This window comes from Montipora foliosa, chromosome 7 (assembly GCF_036669935.1).
Source record: "Montipora foliosa isolate CH-2021 chromosome 7, ASM3666993v2, whole genome shotgun sequence".
Classification (NCBI taxonomy): domain Eukaryota; kingdom Metazoa; phylum Cnidaria; class Anthozoa; order Scleractinia; family Acroporidae; genus Montipora; species Montipora foliosa.
This window is the reverse complement of record NC_090875.1, coordinates 28,680,180-28,695,179: the sequence shown is the minus strand read 5'-3', so window position 1 is coordinate 28,695,179 and position 15,000 is coordinate 28,680,180. Positions and strand designations below refer to the sequence as shown.

The 15,000-nt window shown below is 40.5% G+C and overlaps 1 protein-coding gene and 1 pseudogene across 1 annotated transcript in view; both read right to left on the bottom strand.

Moving 5' to 3' along the window:
• Positions 1 to 1,950: 1,950 nt before the first annotated feature.
• The window catches only part of LOC138010060 (1,25-dihydroxyvitamin D(3) 24-hydroxylase, mitochondrial-like), a 15,751-nt gene continuing 2,701 nt past the window's right edge, over positions 1,951 to 15,000 (bottom strand). The window contains exons 4-7 of the mRNA XM_068857024.1: positions 8,646 to 8,724; positions 7,490 to 7,646; positions 3,162 to 3,205; positions 1,951 to 2,513 (exon numbers count right to left, since the gene is read on the bottom strand). Of these exons, the coding sequence (XP_068713125.1) occupies positions 2,403 to 2,513; positions 3,162 to 3,205; positions 7,490 to 7,646; positions 8,646 to 8,724 (391 nt within the window). The 3' untranslated portion in view covers positions 1,951 to 2,402. The remainder of the gene's footprint in view (positions 2,514 to 3,161; positions 3,206 to 7,489; positions 7,647 to 8,645; positions 8,725 to 15,000) is intronic.
• On the bottom strand, positions 11,472 to 13,034 carry LOC138011142 (uncharacterized; annotated as a pseudogene).

The window sequence follows — 15,000 nt, the reverse complement described above, 5'->3', positions numbered from 1 at the left end:
CGTTTTAGACGGGTTTGTGGCTTACGAATTTTTACGATGTCTTTAGTTCCATTAGAGAAGAAAGATTCCCACAAATTGCTCCCCCATCACAAAGCAACGGACCGAATCGCCATAAAAACACCACAGCCCTAATATAAGGCCAGGTAAATCTCCAATCACATCAACTCCACTCCGGGACCACACAGCGATTTTTGGCGGATAAATTCCAAATAATGTTTGCCTTTCTATAACCTCCCCACGCGCTCGGCTAGATGTGTGGCTACGGCCGTTATAGCTTGATGGCGATCGTATTACATTCTACGACATTATATTACAAAGTCGCAACTTTTCGTCAAAAATATGTGCGTTACGCAAAACAAAAAAAACGAGTGTGAATGCTTCATCAGGGGTTCCAAACACCGAGAAACAGATGAAAGCACGACGCCGTAGAGTGCTTTTATTGTTTCGAGGTGTTTGGAACCCCTGATGAAACACGAAACACGAGTTTTTGATATGGCCTCTAAAAGTATTCACACTTCTTTAGTAATTTGGGGCGTATTGTTTCAGTGCTTTAATTTCCCATGAGATTATGTGATTAATATAATTAAAATATTCGAAATTCGTTGTTGATTGTTGGAAGTCATGAGAGAGTGAAGATGGCAGAGTGTTTTGGCGTGAATACCGTAAGCCGTTTTCGATTTCCACTGAAACTAGGAAGAAAAATCAAAGTTGTTAGAAGAGAGTAACCCTAAGTCAAAAGCTTAGAAAAGCAAACAAGCGATTAGAAATTTCGCGAATGGCAGATAAATAGGCAAGTTTGGTCCGGGTGGCGCCGTCTATAGAGATTTGGCAAATATGGATGCCAACACTTTAAAGTACTGACTGATTAATTTTGTCCAGTGGGAAGCGTACTATTGTCCTTGTGTTGGATTTGGTTGTGATCCAGAACACGTGTGGTTTTCATCTGTGTTTTCACTGGGTATCAAAACTAGTGCGTGTGACGAATTTAGCCATCTTTTATTGGCTATCAAACTTATGAATTATTAATGAGTTTTAAATTTAATAATTAATAGTTATTAAGTTAGCGATCCTGTATATTTAAACTCCAATTTTGTATCAACCGTCACTTCTGAACATGTATGCAGAAGCATACGAAACGTCAAATGACACTTTTATATCTGATGTTTGTCACCGCTGTTTGTGTGCTACTTACAGTTCTGTGCTCAGTTACTAGGCCTTTGAATAAAAGCGAGGCTGGAGTTGACTTTCAATTGCTTTGATACAAACCTCACTGCTTTTCTCATGTAAATAGAAACTCCTTATCGTTTCACCATGTGATTTACATAAGAGAGCAATGAGCTTTGTATCAATGCAAGGTCAGCTCCAGCCTCGCTTTTATTCAAAGGCCTGGTAACTGAGCACAGAACTGTAAAATGGTATATTCCCAAAGACTGATCCAGTCCAAATCCAAAAGGGTACATGAGCCCCCTCTTGTGAGTTTTGACCACCCCTCCCCCCTTTCTGTGATAAAACGCCTTTGTACCACTTGAGGTGATGAACAAATTCACATAGAAGAAAATCCAGGTTGGGAATAAAAAGGCAAAACTATCTAGCAGCATATAGCACCCCCGTTGCGGAAAATACTACTCTGTTTGGCAGAGGTTTCCTTGATTTCACTGTCTAGCTAGAAGGAAAGAAACCTGTGCACGGATCTCCTCCAAGTTCTGTCACGCATGCGCGACGCAAGGTGACGTCTCTCCGCAAAAAAGGACAAGCGTTAAAATTCAAACCGATTATAGCGGGTTTCTAAGCCGGTTAAGAGCTTTAACTCTTAATAATAATTAGTTATTAATTTCTAGACGACATCGTGCATACCCCCGATTGCTTTGCCTGATTGTAGAAAACACAGACCAACGACATATATTCTCAGAGACAAATTAAAACATGGAACTATGAATAGCAAAGTACAAACAGTGTTTTCGATGCTTTTATTTCACTCCAATCAAGTATTTTAAAGAACTTTTTTTTTTTTAAGTAAAGGTTAGGACCCCCCCCCCTCCCCCCCCCGGGTTTGATTCTTTTTGAGAAACCCAGTTGTGCTAATTATTTCCAAATTAAACTCGGAAGTCGTATGATTACCTATTCAAATGCACGTAATTACATGATCGGAAGAAGTATGTTATGTGCAAAGGAATCTGGGATCGCCAGGGGGCAAAGATTACAAGTTTCCAGAAAGAAACGACAGAAAGTTGTGTCTTCGTCAAAAGCAGTGATGTTGGACAAAGAATAACGCCGCGATTTTATGAGACACAGAGCTGACTACTCCTAGTGCCTGAAAGTTTTTGTGTGATTACTGCGATAAAATCTATCGATTAACACTCTTTCGATTCCGGCTTGCGTAATTCCACCCTCTAGCTGTCAAGTCAAACTCGATCGACAAACTTGATCTTGACCGGTTTATCAGGAACAAGAATCAGCATTTGTATTGATTCCAGTGGTTCGTTGGTATACTCAATGCGGAACCGCTGAAGTAACTGCAAGACCGAAATAAACTCAAGTTGAGTCAGGCGGTCTGATAGAGCCTTTTTTTCTTAAAAAAGTAAATAAAAAAGGAACAGAAATTATACACAAAATCTGTTGAGTAATCAAGTGCTTTTGCGAACTGCATGTATGTATGTAAGTATTAGAAGTCTAACAAGACCAAAGAGTCGAACAGCGTTCCGCACGAGAATCACAAATCAAAGATTTCTTAATTCGTTCCGTCTGCGCAGGGTCAATACAAATGCAAATGAGGCAAAGATCGCTTCAAATACGCATGCCCAGCTGGTAACCCAGCCCCTTTAATTGCGAGAGCCCATGTAAAAGACAGCCATCATCCACACCGTACATACACACTTATAATTCACGGCTCTCCGTAGGGGTTTTTCAGGGCCAGTCAAACAGATACTACAGAACATAACCACAGCTTTAAAAATCGCAATTGGCAGAAGGCAAAAGGCAAACCAGTTGAATCAGTTTACAAGTGCAGACGAGAAGTTGAACCAGGATCATATTCAACAAGTGGTCTGAACGGGTCTTGAACAACGGAATCTCCAGATCTAAAGGCAAGCGCCAGCCACTTGGTAGCCCTGTCCCCTATAGAACCACCACATTCTCTTTAAATAAAAATATGTGTAACTAACCTTGCATAACAACAAGTATACTTCCATTTCTGCTATTCGTCGACCTATGGGAAAAAGAAAATTTTGACACATAAAGGAGAGCCACCTCTGTCTACGATAGTTGACAAAAATGCTTTCGTTAATTTAAGCTCTTGAAAAGCATGTCTAATAAAACCATGTGCCGACTGAAATTGAGCCTGAGATGGCACCTCGAGTGTTTGTTTTTATCTTTTATCATATACGGGGCAAAATTACTGAATGCTGATTGACTAAGAGGGAGGGCATTTTTCCCTAATCACGAAGGCACTTTTGGTAATCAAGACGGCATGATTACTTGATCCTGATTGGTTAACAGTTTCTTGCCCAGAGCAAGCAAAAGTACAAGAGAATCTTCTTCCAGATTCTGACGCTTATTAAAACTGCTTTTTTTCCACAACATTTTTGAGCGCAAATTCCGCGTGAATTGTTCGGAGGTGAATATTTAACTATTATCCTGTCCAATCTTGCGGAATATCGCTTGATACTTAGCCGACGAGACCGTAGGCCGAGTTGGATAAAATCAGGAAATATTCCGCAAGATTGAGCAGGATAATTGTTTTATTATTCAACACATTGATGACAAAGCACAATTTTCTACGTTAATTGAAAAAAAAAAAAAAAAGCTGGAGAAACTACCTTTTTTTTTCGCGACACACAAAATTACATATATCGCTGGACATCTGTTGAGTACGCACGACGAATATTGAGCGCGCTATGACCATATTTGGACATTGTTGCAATGTGTTGAATAATAACAAAGGACATCCGCAGTTTGAGTAGCCAATCAGCGCGCGTGCAACGCTATCCACTGTTTTAGTTTCATTTATGCGTTTAGGGAGATAAGTGAAAGCTCATCTAGGAGTTCGTTTCATAGGTCGACCTCCGAGGATTATTGAGCGTAACAGAGAGTAGACTATACAGACGGACCACAACAGCGAGGACTCCATGACCTGCTGCACCCACAGGGTGATACATACAATACAACACATACTTAACTGACAACTCCCCACTGATAGGGGATTTTCAGGGCCAATGAATGCACAATGAACGAAAAGACAGAACAGAACACAAACTGTTAAGAATCCCAACTGGCCGGAGGCAAACCAGTTTACTATTTTCAAGTGCAGCTGAGAAGTTGAACCAGGGACTACCAGGAACAAATTCAATTAGTGATCAGAATGGGGTCGTGAACCCGGGAGCTCCGGATTTCAAGGCAAGCGCCCCAACCACTGGCCAAGGGCTGCACTGCCTGCAATTAAATCAATCAAGCAAATTGACCCCTAAAAGTGCATAGCACGATCAGTTATCACTGAAATGTTGACTCAGAAAGATAAATTAATCTTTGCGAAATGCAGCAATGACTGTTGGTCACGTCGAATTTTCCATCCCGAGACCCTCTCCACAGCAGTCCGCTGGAAAGGCACTGCATGTGTTTGTAGCCGACGAGGTAGTGTTATATTTCGCAAGCCAAGTCAACCCACGGTGTCATAGAACAAAGGCTGATATTTCAAACCGTACAGTTTATTTCGGAACTTCCTGGAACTTGCTGTAGCAATAAAAAACGTGAACTATTCGATTTGAAACAGGAAATAGAAGTTTATGAACCTGAATTTTCTAAAGCCGTTTGAGTGAGTGTTCTTGTGTATTCTTCCGTCTTCTTATGTGGTTCGAACTACAATCTTGGACAAAAGTACTTGAGACATTCTTCAAGTTTAGTGTGTTAGACAATAACTACAATAAGAGACCTAAAAAAAACCCTACCCCTTCCCCATCCAAAGCAAAGTTGTTTGTGAGAAGCGCAACCGGGGTATCAAACAACATTCGTTTGGGAGGGGAGGGGGGTTCGTAAATGGCAGATTTACGTCATTGAAAGAAATTTGTTTTCATATGGACTCTCAAGCTGTTAGATTCCTTAATTGAGGCTCTGAGTTTGTTAAACCCATGATATCTGTTACAGGTAAATTTGAAATTCAGGTTGAAATGATTTCAACCTAGGTAAATTTAATTTTAAACTAGGTTGAAATTGAAAGTAGGAATCATGAACAAAAAGTCCATCAATTGTTAGCAAGTACGTGTATATTGGTAAGTAAGTCAGTAAGGAGATGTAGTTAGCGTACGTATTTCATGAGTTAGTCTGTAAAAACGCCTTTAGTTGTTATTAGTTGTTATTACGTCTAAGCACTCAGTCTGATTTTAAGTGGTTAGCATTAAGGTTGGGGTTAGGCATACTGTGCATGATAACTAATTCTGCTCTTTTTTTATCTTAGAGCGCAGAAAAACAAAACCTTGTTTAATAAGAATTATCTTCATGTGACTTTGTTTTATTTTTATTTTTCTGGTATTTGGAAGGAAAAAGACAATTGAATTTTTAGAAGGTAGATTATTGAATGATGTACAGGTACTTGTACAAGTGTAATTCAGTATTAAGCCCCTTTGTGGTTATAAGTACTTGAACAATCAAATTCAAAGTTTTTTTCTGGTAGTCCACAAAGTTTTCGTGTATCGAGGAGAGTGGCACAAAGATTTGTATTACTTCTTGAGATACTACTGATTCGTAGTTTCGCTTGATATACTTGTCCATCTTGTCTCTCCTTTGTGCGCAATATTCGAATGGGTTTGGAAAAGAAATTGGTGTAGTTGACAATTTTTGAACAATTTCATTTCCTTTCTTGGATAAAATATAGCCACCCTCCAGTTTCCATCCTTTTCTTTTGATAATTGCTACGTCTTGACTTGTCAGATTTGTTCTGTCCTTGCTGTCTTCATTACGTGTTTCTAACCACGTCACTGCATCGTTGTAAAAGTTGTCGTCAATAAAAAGAGTTATTTTGCTTGCTTTTGTCTTTTTGGAAGCTTTAACTTCACCCAATTTTTGGTAGAATATCTCTGGATCAACACAACTTGTGTTAGTCATTTTACGAACCGTACAAGGCCACGCATTGCGCATAAGTGAACTTTTGCATAATTTACTATGACCGAGAAGAGTGTGGGCCCTCTTTCACCAGGAGAAAAGTATTTGCTATTAAAATAAATGACGAGTGCTTGTCCGCGTCCTGTGTGGTTTAGCGGTTAGTTACGGCGAAGGACTCAATACTAAGAGACATCAGAGGTGCCCGGTTCAAGACTCGGTAAGTGTAGTTCAAAGCGATTTCTTTCTCTCATGTACACATTAGAATTGAATGGGTCAAGGGTACCTAAAGTAGTGGTAGATATGACGGATAGATCAGGGGATGGAAGATTAAGAGGGATAGAGACAAACAGAAAGAGAGTAGAGAGGAAAGTGGGAGGAGGGAAAGGCGATTTTTTTGTTTTGTTTTCAACCCCCCCCCCCCCCCTCAAAAAACCGTGCCCCTATTTTTCAACAACACCCCATAAAGAAAATCCTTTTCAAACAGTTGATAAATAACCTAGGTTCATTAAATTCACCTAGTTTGATTTAAAGTTACCTAGTTTAATTTATTTTCACCTAGTTTGATTTAAATGGACCTGAATTAAATTTCAACCTGTAACACATCCATTCAGAAAAAGTAACCAGACAATTTCACATTTGGTTTCAGTGATGTACGCAACATTACAGTTACTAAAATATTAGAAATGCAGGTCAGTTCATGATATCCGAAGGCGAAAGATGCAATTGTTGTCGAAGTCTATTACTCGTCACTTTCAAGATTCCTGTTATTTATTTTTCACCGCCTGTCTTGTTTATCCAATTGCCGTTCCATTCTTGAGTGCAGGTTGCAGGTCTTAGGTCGTTGTTTTACCATAACTGAAACAACCCAATGCTTTACAAATATATTAACCATAGGCTTAAACATTATGTTTTAGGCCTAACGTTAGCATTGGGAAAGGTTTGGGTTGCTTCAGTTATGGAAAAACAACGACCTGCAACCCCAACCTGCACTTTACACCCTCCGAGCTCCATAAGAGTATATTTTGTTTAAAGATCCACCAAAAGCCATTCGCGTTACAATGACTTCGACGCCATTGCACGTTAATTAATTAAATATTCTACTGTGTCCACCTGGTAAATCTGCGCATTTCTACTACGCCCTGAAACCTACCAACAATATGCGCAGAAGACTCTACGTACAAAGACACTACTTAGCAGGAGATTGACAGCATAGACTTTTCCCGACAGGAAAAAAAAAAAAAAAAAAAAAAAAAAAGAGAAAACGGAGAAATTCAACTCGTTTTCTGCCACTGGATTGCCACATGGCAACCCATTAATTATCACTTTCTTTTAGGTACAAATAAAACTTTTGTTGTTGATGACAGTACGGATTAAATGAATAAAGAAAGTATCTTCTCACCCACGCACATGCGCACTCCGTATCCAAACTGCAAGTTTGCGAACGCGTGTTGTTCGTCTTTATTTTCCCTCATCCATCGTTCTGGTCTAAACTCTGATGGATCTTTGAAGATATTCTCGTTATGACAAGCGGAAAAAAGGTCAATAATAACGTTTGTCTGCAGAAAGTACACAAACGAAATAAAAGGCGTCAGTTTCACCTAAATACATTGCTTTGGTTAAAAAAAAAAGAATTTTGTTCCATTTCTGGCAAATCCGTGCAAACCCTAGATTTTTAGCGGCCTTATCTCCTGGCAAATATTTAAAACACACTTTGTTCGTCAATTATGCGGCACGTGTGCGTATGCTGAATCAGAAACAAAAATCACCTATTAATAATATCACTACCACCTTACAAATTAATTTTAAGAAATTATTTCATTTATCCGTTGCCCCAGTTTCACATGTCGCTTGGTCAGAGGTTAATCACACTGCGCATGCACTTATGAATCAACCTAGCGTTGTTTTGCCGGGATTTCAATCTCGTCTCCCCTCCCCTCCCCTCTTTTCCTCTTCAGCGTCTTCTTTATTACCACGTTTTGAAGAGGGCTTTTCGCACTCCTCGTTCCCCACTTAATCTAAAGGGCGCGTAAGGCGGATCGCTGTAAATTGTCGCGGGTCGCCTGCAAACTGCCGTGGGTCCAAGAAAGTCCAGTCAGAGAGCAGCAAATTTTTCGCTCGTCAATAGGATTAGAGCTAAGGTTAATTATAGGGTTATAATAATAAAAGTTATCCTTTTTAACCCACGACAATTAAACACTCTCTTCTCCCACATTCATTGCCTCGCAACATCTAACACCTACAGCGGGCATTTCTTCTACAGTGAATCATTTTACAATATCGAAATGCGAAGAAGCAATCGGGAATGCTTTTCGTGTGACAAATCATCGATCCATTGTATAGGAGAAACTCGACTTTACGAGCTTGCGAAGGACTTGAAAAGTGTTTAGTCTGTTACATCAGGGTCTCGTTAGATCAAGATTTTTTTGCATAAATTACACTGTAAGTCGTTCGTTATACCGAGGACATCGCGATCTGAGATTCGTTAATTAAAATCGAGGTTCTGCTGAATTTTACATTTTTTAATGTTAAACAGTTGTGGCAATGAAAAAAATCACCTTTGCTGGAACATGATATCCTGAAAGCACTACGTCTTGATCCAACACCCGAGTAAGGGCTGAGATTGTTGGAGTAAACCTTAAAAGAGAGAAAACCAAGACATAAGATGATAATGATGGTGACGATGATGACAACAATGAAGACGATAAAAAAAGGTAAAGTCCCTACGAGGCTGGTATCAATGGAAGCCGACGGTGCGCCCTTTACCACCCCCCCCCTCCCCCCTCCCCTCCCTCTGTCAGTGCTCCGTTTTACGGGTATTTAAAGCTACAGCTACACGGATCAGAGGAAAGTCGAAAAAGACGTTGAAGTCACCGAGGATCGAACTGGGGACCTCTTGCTCCGGAAGCCGCGCACTAACTGAACTACGGCTCCTCCTCCGATAATTATGATGACGATGATGATGATGATGATGATGACGATGACGATGACGATGATGATGATGATGATGATGATGATGACGATGACGATGACGATGACGATGACGATGATGATGATGATGATGACGATGACGACGACGACGAAATGATAATGATAACGGTGATGATGACGATTATGATGATGATGATGATGATGAGGACGATGATGATGACGACGACGAGGATGATGATCGTTTTCCAAAATTTTAATTCCCCATTTTGAAACCGTACAAAAAGCTGCAAAGAGAGTGTGAAATTTCTCTACCATTGTTTGTCTTGGATTGTTTTATGTCAAAAAATGCCAAAACGTGCCCTTTTTTCTCTGTTATTCAAGTAAACCAACCAAAGTGGTTGGTTTCTGATGAAAGGTGTTTCTTGTAAAAGGAACAGCTGTTGAAAGGAACATCTGTTCCTATATTATACACAAAACGACTGTTAGCAAAAACGTGACGTCTCTGTGAAAATCCGTTAAAGACTAATAATACGATCATTAATGAGAAGTGTATTTAAATGCTAGTCACCATCACTTCCACTTGAATAGTTGCACACACAGACTCGTTTTGAACCGGTGGCAGACTGCTATCTGGAATTATGGAAATCTAGGTTTTTAGTCAAGTGCTCAATGGTCATGGTCTTATCCGAAAAGAATGGTACAATACTTCAGTGGAATAAATCCCACGGGTTTCCTATCGATCTTCAGTTGAGTATTCGAACAACTTATGGGAAAATCATAAAAGATAAAGCCTGAGACGCACTTACAGTAATATGGCGAAGTGATCTTCAAAACCCTCAGTCATATCTAAAAATGCTTTCTGCGTATGTCCGTCATTTCCGTTATACTTGACGAAATTCACGATACTCGAAATTTTCCCCTGCACTAAAACACCTCAAACAAGTAGGAAACACAGTTGATGACGAAGAAATGCAGCTTAAAAGGATAGAACTATTCAAAGATCCTAATCATTATGCCAGTTAAGGACCTGGCAGTGCTGTCTCCGTGTACCCGTCATATCCACCTTGCTTTAAGAAATTCATTGAAGTTTTTGCAGAATATTCAAGTTTAGTCCGTGAAGAAACAGCTAGGAGCACCAGTCATGAAGACTGCAATCCCTTAACTAGACCTATCCTTACTCCGCCCTTATCTATGATTGGCTCATTTTTCTGGCTGAATGCATCTATTGACCCGAGGAGATCAAAGTCGACGACATAAATAGCATCATTGCTTACAGTAATAATGCCCCTTACTACTGTTATTTCGTTCAAATAGTATGGATACTCCAAGAAACAAAAGAGGGTGTCAGAATTTAGATCAGCTAATAGTTGAAAATGCTATGAAAGCGAAAGACTGAGTTGCTCTCACCAGTTGCAAGTTTGAAACCCGTGCCGTGATGACAAGTGCTCCTGCTCGGCAGCTCAACAGTAAGGTATGTATCCTGTAGGTAAACTTGAGTTCAGAATAAAAGCTTACGAAGTCGAGTCTTAACATAAAATGTAAGTAAGAGTACTAATTGACGTTGTTTCGTTGTTTGAACTTTCTGCAGAATATCCGAAGTGCTCTTGTCAGCAAAATCTTGCCCGTCGTACAAGAAAAATGCTCGCTAATCTCAGCAAAGGTGACCTACGTTTCATCCCAACCGACAAAAAACCCTGACGATCTGTGGTTACAAAAATGTGCTAAAAGGGACGAGTGTCATAACGCCATGAAGAAAATCAGAGGGGTGGCATTTTTCTTTTCTTCAGTGGCAGTCGCTGAGAAGAAGGTTAAGGAAAACGATTCTCAAGAGGACAAAGAAGGAGACGAAGAAACGACAAACTCTCAAGGAAAAAAGAAGATGTACTGGCCGGCTGTATCCTATTGGATAGCCTTACAATCCCGGGATGGCTTGCGAGTTTCTACAGTTCCTGTTCACTCAGCGCTATTGGAAACAGATATGGAGGTAACGAATGAAGGGGTAGTTTCTAAAGAAACTGTGGTGCTGCGTCGGTGGGGAAGTAGTGCACAAAAATTTGGTTTATCAACGGAGTTGATAATGTAAATTGACCACCGTACAGAGATTCTAAAAGCTGTGAATGAAGGGGTAGTTTCTAAAGAAACTTTTAGAATCTCTGTACGGTGGTCAATTTACATTATCAACTCCGTTGATAAAGCAAATTTTTGTATGGAGGTAACGGCTAAGCTACTACAAGTCTGCACTACAGGAAAGGAGGAGAATGCAGTGGCTCCTTTGTGCACAACCGTTAAAGACCACAATAACGATTTCTTGCAAAGAAAAGTTGCCTTGTTATTTCAGCATTGTCTGGAGGCGCTACAATCCCAGGTTTTGGACGAGCCGGTTGCATCAATTCGCAAGTTGTGAGTCCAATTTTTGCATCAGAACTGCAAAATAAAGCCATCCCGGCGCTCATTTAAGCTGGTTTGGTATTGGATGTCTTTGGAATAGGTAATCCAAGCGAAGCAGAAAATCCTGAACGCGCCATTTTAATGAAAATGTTGTTTTTTTCGGGGGTCGACCCATCGTCATCTTCTTCTTTTTCAGGCGAGGACGCGGATTTGCCTGAAAGTCTTGATCGGAGATCCATTTCTAACTCAGAGCCCTTCTCGACATAAAGCGATTCCAAATATTCGGCGCCTTGGTTGCCACCTCTCGGGATCGTTGCTTTTGATAATGCACTCATCTTGCCACAATAGAACTATGCTTCTGATCCTCGGAGATTGTGCCCTGCGCCTTACTACTAAGTTTCTTGGAGCTAGCCGTCTCCACTATTTGTCGGTAACGAGTAGGGTGAACGTATTTTCCGATCGCGTTAAACACCAATTTGCTCATCAGCTCGCCAAGTTTGTTGTGTTGGACGCCATTTCTTGTGACTAAGACGTAGTCACAAGTTGGTTTTAAGTTAGGCCGAATATGGTCGATGTAGCCATCTAACACCTGCATGCTTGTGTCGGTAAGGAAAAGAGAGTCGAAGCCATATTTTCCAGCGGTTTTAAACATTTTCTGATCGACAAATCCATCGTTGTTCTTTGCTGAGCGCACCATTTCAACAGAGAAATACTGGTAGGTCAATGGGCGTGAGCCTTTAACCTTGATAAACAGATATACCGCAAGGAATTTTGTTGCAAAGGACAACTCCAGTGGAGATACTGTACCCGGTTTATCCTTGCATGCTTTGAGAACGTTCTCGTAGCGTGGCAAGTAGCGCTTAACAACCTCCAGAAGCTCTTCTAGTGTGGCTTAATGTCCCTTGGATTCTAAAGTGTCGATGTCGAGTTCACTTGTCCATTGTAATCGCATCATTTTTGAAACTGTTTTACGGACTTTTTTCAGATAGGTTTTTGTAGACAACAAACCCCTCAACACAACCTCGGATCCCCCCCCCCCCCCCCCCGTTTACTTTTCTGAAATCCATCAGTTCGGCAATGGCGTCTAAATAACCAATGTGCCCCACGTGCCCAAGTTTCCATTCGTCCTGCATTGTATCAACAAATTTGAAGAGTCGATTAGGTGAGCACAAACTAAAGTCAATTATGTCCAGTGAAAGTTCCTCTTCGTCCTCGCAAGAGAATTTTAGAAACTTAAGACATTTGCTAACGATTTGTTGCGCTTGTCGGTGACTCTTGCATCCTCCACCACTCCCCGTTAGCCAAGACAGAAGTTCTTGCACGATTACACTTGAGCGATCAAATGTAGGTACAGGTCTTGCTGTGAGGGTTGGACTTGCGTTGTTTTCTTCCTTTTTGGGACTCGTTTCATCTTGATTGGGGACGTGTTGGGGTTTTTCATCAAAATAAATGAACCAGCCGTGTTTTCTGCAACCTCTTTGAGACACAAATCCATCATGGTTACAATCTTTGACTGGACAATGAAACAAACCATCTAAATCGTCTTCTTCCAAGTGAAGCCTCTTTGGTTTTGGAGATGCACTTGGAACTTTTGACCAATTTGTCTCTGTACTTCTTCGTTTGCTCATCTTGAACCTGGAAATCAACGTTTACTTACCCGCGACTTCGAATTTTAAGTATGTTTCTTGGCGGTTTGCGGACCAATCAGTTGGGGTTTTTGCGCTACCTGCCTCAACTTGCCTATTTTCGTATTCTTCTTTTTCTTCCCGGCATTGAAAACAAAAAAAATAACAATAAATCTTGGACACCTTGCTAATTTTTCCCGAATCAAACAATGTATCATTAACGCGAAATATCCAATTTATTCAAATTCGCCCAGGCCTGCCTAAACACGCCTATAGCTAGTCATAGAGACCAGAGAATATTTTTCAAAGCAGACACAAAAACAGAAAAAAAAAAAAACGTTTAAGAATCTTCATATAAAATCGGAACTTCTCGTGGCCTACAAGGGAACCGTGTTCCTAATTAACGTACAAAGGACCAGTATGATTCGAACAATGGTGTTCCTTTGTAACACTAATGGGAACTGATAGCAGTTACATAAAAACAATCGCAAAGCAGAAAAGGCTTCATCGGAACAGCTGTTCCTTTTTGTCAAGGACAATGCGATTTTACGTTAAATATTAGGAACAACGAGTTCTTCTTCGATTTAAGGGAATTATTAAAACAGGAACAACTGTTCTCTTTTGTTGTGAAAGAGACCAAAATGAAAAACGGACCGCACAAAAAAGGACCTATTGTTCCTTAGGAGACGAAAACGGAACATGGAGTTCCTTTTCAAGAAACTAATAGGAAGTTTGAGTTCCGAATTGCTACGACGAGGAACTCCTGTTCCCAGTTAAGCAGATTTGGGTTCCTAAGAACAAATTTCAACAAGGAACAAAAGTTCCTATATGTGCTCAGTTTACTTGTTCCCATGTTGATTACAGGAACAAAAGCAAAAACGCGCGGAACACTTGCTTTTTTTAAAAAGTATCATAACTTAGTTTGAAGGCATTGAAATCATGGAAACGAAGCAAGTTCATTTACATGCTAGCTTCAAGACGCCTACGACAAGATATCGGGCAAATATAAGTTATATCAGGCCAAATTTGTGGGTGTCATTAATTCTGGGAAACGTATATGACAATGACGAAGATATGAAGATGATAACGATGATAAAGACGACGATGATGATGATGATGATGATGATGATTGTACCGTCGACTAGTTGGCTCAGTTGCAACTGGTTACGTATCTATCTACTTTGCGGGAGGTCCCTATGCAGGATCAATATCTGGCCTAACCAACACTCAGGGTCTTTAGATAACTAAGGAGAAAGTGCTGCCTTTGTAACGACATCTGCAAATGGTTAGACTCACTAGTCTTCTAGAATAACGACTATGAACCGTAGGCCCCGTGTCACAACCTTTCAATGTTTATAAGAGATATTGTGGCGCAGTGGTTAGGGCGCTTGCCTTGAGATCCGGAGAACCCGGGTTCAAGACCCGCTCTGACCACTCGTTGAATTTGTTCCTGGTAGTCCCTGGTTCAACTTCCCAGCTGCACTTGTAAATAGCCAACTGGTTTGCCTCCGGCCAGTTGGGATTCTTAGCAGTTGTTGTTGTTGTTCTGTTCTGTTGTTTCGTTGATTCATTGGCCCTGAAAAGCCCCTATGGGGAGCGGTCAATTCAGTATGTATTGTATTGTATTGTATTGTATTGTATTGTATTGTATTAACCCTGTGGGAGAAGCCACACACTATTCGCAAAGGGTAGGGCTTGAAGTTCCCGGTGTTGTGGTCTGTCTTTTTCGGTGTATCATGCTTGTGAGCGTAAATTCTCGGAGAAACTAGCTACAGCAAACTACCCTAAAATCCGAGAGTAAAGAAAAACATGATATACGATATGATATGGGGACGACGACGATGAAGATGATGATGAAGATGATACACACACTTTATTTAATTTCTCATTACAAAAATTAAGAATAAGTTTATGTTGGCCCCGCAGATAGCAGATTTGCCATTGGAGGCGCGTCAATCATCAACATACT